Here is a 3,589-nt window from a genome sequence, read left to right as displayed (position 1 = left end):
TTCCTGCCCTTGACGCAGCGCTATGGCTTTGTTGGTAGTCAAGTGATCAATTAAGGTAGACAAAAAATACGCTGCTATTTTAGAAAATAAAACTGGTATTCTTTCCATGTCCATCTAGGAGGGGAAATCCGATTCATTCCGCCATAGGTGAGGAGAACAAAGATCTCTGTAAGGTCATCACTGCCTTTCGGAGAACTCGAATCCTCGACTAAAAAGCAAATTCTTACTCTTCCCGAAGGGTATTCCACAAGGCTGTCCTGTCTCACCTGTGCTCATGAATATCTGGAGTCACTTTCTATTCGAATCCATTCTTTTATAGAGAGGGAAAAGAGCGTACGGTATGTGCCGCGCTCTTCCGTGCCCGTAGGTTTACTCTCCTATACATCCGGTCTCTCATAAACGTGCACTTCCCTTATGCATCCAGCCGCTTCACTAATGTTCATAGGTTATACGGAAGGGTGGGTTGGTTATATACTCTTATGCGCCTTCCTTCTTCGAACCTTTTGGTATGTATTGCCCCTAACTATAGATCAGATCCACTAGACAAGAAAGTAAATTCCGCACTGCTGCTGAGTCGTCGGACTTATCCACCAAGGGATTCGTGGAATTTCTGTGGATTGCGTTGGGGGAAATCTACCAAAGCTAGGCAGATAGATAGACTCCTTTCCTGCTGCTAATGGAAAGCAAGAAATAAAATAAAATGTTTTTTAACTATCAAACTTTTTGGGTATATAGGTACTAAGAGTCCTCTCACTACCAACCAGCAGACATCATCTGGCTGGGTCTTGCCGGTATCAACAACGAGAAAGAAATGAAAACCAAATGGAAACAGCAACTAACTATGGCTCTTGGCCCAGACAACGTCCTAGGCTCCGGGGAGATCGGAGCAAGAGGGAAGGCCTAGACGACGTTGTTATTCCTGGGCTGCAGTAAGTAGATCGAGAGGTCGTTCCGCCCCTTGTCCCCGAGGGTAATATGTTCTCATACAATGTTGCTCCAATCTGACCTAGCTGGCGAGCGATCCCAGTTCGCGACAGAGAACAAGACAGCAAGCGAGCGTACCTTTGTTCGCTTCTTCTCCACCAAGCACGGAAGTTTAAGGATAACTGTAGGTCGGTGGCTACCTAAGGAAACTCCGATTCGATCCGCCCCCCGGCTGGCTGGGAGGCATCTACCTCATCCCGATCACAAGGAGAGGTTCACCATGATGGGGGTACTTCTTTTTTTCCCTTCCGGAAAAAATAAAATGCATAGGGGACCATCCTTTTGTTGCGGCATGCTCCTTAGATTTACGGATTCGCAGGGGGCCTCAGGCCCTACTTAGTTGACTGACAATGACAAAGGCTTGCGAAACAAAGTAGGGCCTTAAGAATTGAATAAAAAGTAGTCTGTCTATTAATGGTGCAAAGCGGCTTTGCCCCTTTTCAGTAGGGGAGCGAAAGAAAGGATAGACCTTAGAAAGTCAGCGAACAGCGGTTCTTCTATGTAGGTATGTATGGCCTTCCCCCTTGACTCTCCTAACGTCGAGCTAAGTTACGAAGTAACCTTTTCGTAGCGTAGTAGAAAGAAGGCTACGCACCCACGCTCTCTTATCTATTAGCCTAAGCGTCTTGTCTTCGCTAACTCGCTCGCCTACTTTTACTAATGTAGGGCTAAGTAGCGCCTTTTCCTTTTTGAATAACCCATTCTCATTATCTTTCATAAGTAAAGTAGGCAAACCTATAGGTCCCTTAGTAGCGTTGACAAAGAAGAACAGCCGGTTAAAAGACAGCGAAGATTATTATATGATATTCTATATTATAGAGAATAATAATAAAAAAATGAATATTATAGGCCAGCTTGACAAGCTACCCTTCCTCTTGATCTGAGGTGCGAAGAAAAAGATATCTTTTCTTTTTATGACTTACTCTTATCGTTATCGATCCCGGCCCAGAAAAGTGACTGACCGACCAGGGCCCTTTGATGAATGAAAGAAAGGGTTTATGAGCCCTAGCCCTGTAAGCCCACACCTGTGTAGAGTAGATCGTTCAACACCTGCGGCACAAACCCATTTTAGACCTATTGGTCCTAGTATCATAGGCGACCGAACGGCCGCCCCCTAATTACTAGACCGACCTGCTATAATAATTCCATAAACACCTAGCGAAGATATGGCAAACAAATAAAGTAGCCCTATGTTCGGATCTGACAATACCATACCATAATCAAAAGGTACAACGGCCCGAGCGACCAGACTTAACATAAATGTAGCCACTGGAGCCATTCTAAAAAGGGAGAAATTAGCACTACTTGGTGAAATAGGTTCTTTTATCATCAATTTCAAACCATCTGCGAGAGGTTGTAACAATCCAAACGATCCCACTACATCAGGACCCTTTCGACGTTGCACAAAAGCCATTACTTTACGTTCAGCTAGCACTAAAAAGGCTACTCCTAGTAGAAGTGGGAAAATTATTCCAAGTATTTCAGCTGGAACAGCTATGTACATTTTCTATTTTCTATTCACTCATGATCTGGCCTGGTCGACCCGAGAATGATATTTCACTCATGATCTGGCCTGGTCGACCCAATCATGATATTGAAGGATGGGACCTTTTCTCAAAAAACTCCGAATTCCGAGAAGAGTTGAAGATGGTGCAACATCGAATCCTCTTATGTTACAAAGAATGGAATTTTAGCCCGCCTCACTTGTTTTCTACATATGGGCATAAGGGAAGTATAAAAAGTCCTTCCCTGCTATAGGTCGGGATGGGCGCGTTCTCTCTCTCTCGCGCCCTGAAGAAGCTTGTTCCTGTTCGTCTATTCGGGACGGGGCAGGCAGCCCACATACATGAAGAGAAGAAGAGAGGGGGGTTCCTTGATATTAAGGTGTCAAGGCGGTCGAAGAAGACCGCAAGTGGAAGCAACCGATGCTTTGGTCATTCAGTTTACTCCTTGCTGCCAGTCCGTGCTTGCTGTCATGCTGGCAAAAGCAGGGGTTTCGGTCGGTTTGACTTTACCTACTATTGGATTTGAACCAATGGCTCTCGCCGTATGAAAGCGATACTCTAACCGCTGAGTCAAGTAGGTCAGAGTCAAGTCAGAGAAAGGAGACTCCTATAAGAGAAAACCGCGTAACCAAAGTTCCCCAACCTATACAAGGGGGGCGGAGCGCTAAGAAAGAGAAAGCGTTATCACTATACTCTATGAAGCAGCGGCTAGCACGCGTTGATCAACCACTTGGAGAAGGCGTCGTCTTTCTTAATAAGAACAGTGGATTCCGATTCATGCGGTCGTTCTCTGCTGCATTGGTCTTTTCACTCTCCACCATATAACCAAATGTTTCCACTATATCTCAGGAGTAAGAAAAGGAAGTACGGCGAATGAAAGTAGAAACAAAGAAGTAGGGTAGGGCATACAACAATGGATCAATTCATTCAATAAGATCCCTTCGGATCAGACCAGGATGAATGGGATTGGTCTGACCTCTCGCTCGGATGTAAGACTCCCGCCGCCGACAGATGTCCTATGCCACGTTTCGTGAACAGCTATGCCCGAGAATGAATGAATTGTGATATAGCGCCGAATAAGCCACAGCTCTATTCCCGAC

General features: G+C 45.3%; 2 protein-coding genes across 2 annotated transcripts in view; one reads left to right on the top strand and one right to left on the bottom strand.

The window, feature by feature from the left end:
- The window catches only part of LOC124941375, a 1,502-nt gene extending 294 nt beyond the window's left edge, over window positions 1-1,208 (top strand). The window contains 5 exon segments of the mRNA XM_047481685.1: window positions 1-612; window positions 685-791; window positions 870-966; window positions 969-1,159; window positions 1,161-1,208. The exon segment at window positions 1-612 is cut by the window's left edge and continues 294 nt beyond it. Of these exon segments, the coding sequence (XP_047337641.1) occupies window positions 480-612; window positions 685-791; window positions 870-966; window positions 969-1,159; window positions 1,161-1,208 (576 nt within the window). The 5' untranslated portion in view covers window positions 1-479.
- A 468-nt stretch (window positions 1,209-1,676) lies between these two features.
- LOC124941374 (NADH-ubiquinone oxidoreductase chain 1) lies at window positions 1,677-2,488 on the bottom strand. The gene has a single exon (XM_047481684.1). It carries the CDS (start codon window positions 2,486-2,488, stop codon window positions 2,099-2,101), a length of 390 nt encoding a protein of 129 aa, XP_047337640.1. The 3' UTR covers window positions 1,677-2,098.
- Window positions 2,489-3,589: the final 1,101 nt, after the last annotated feature.

Source organism: Impatiens glandulifera, chromosome 6, assembly GCF_907164915.1.
Source record: "Impatiens glandulifera chromosome 6, dImpGla2.1, whole genome shotgun sequence".
Classification (NCBI taxonomy): Eukaryota; Viridiplantae; Streptophyta; class Magnoliopsida; order Ericales; family Balsaminaceae; genus Impatiens; species Impatiens glandulifera.
This window is presented reverse-complemented; position numbering and strand designations above follow the sequence as displayed.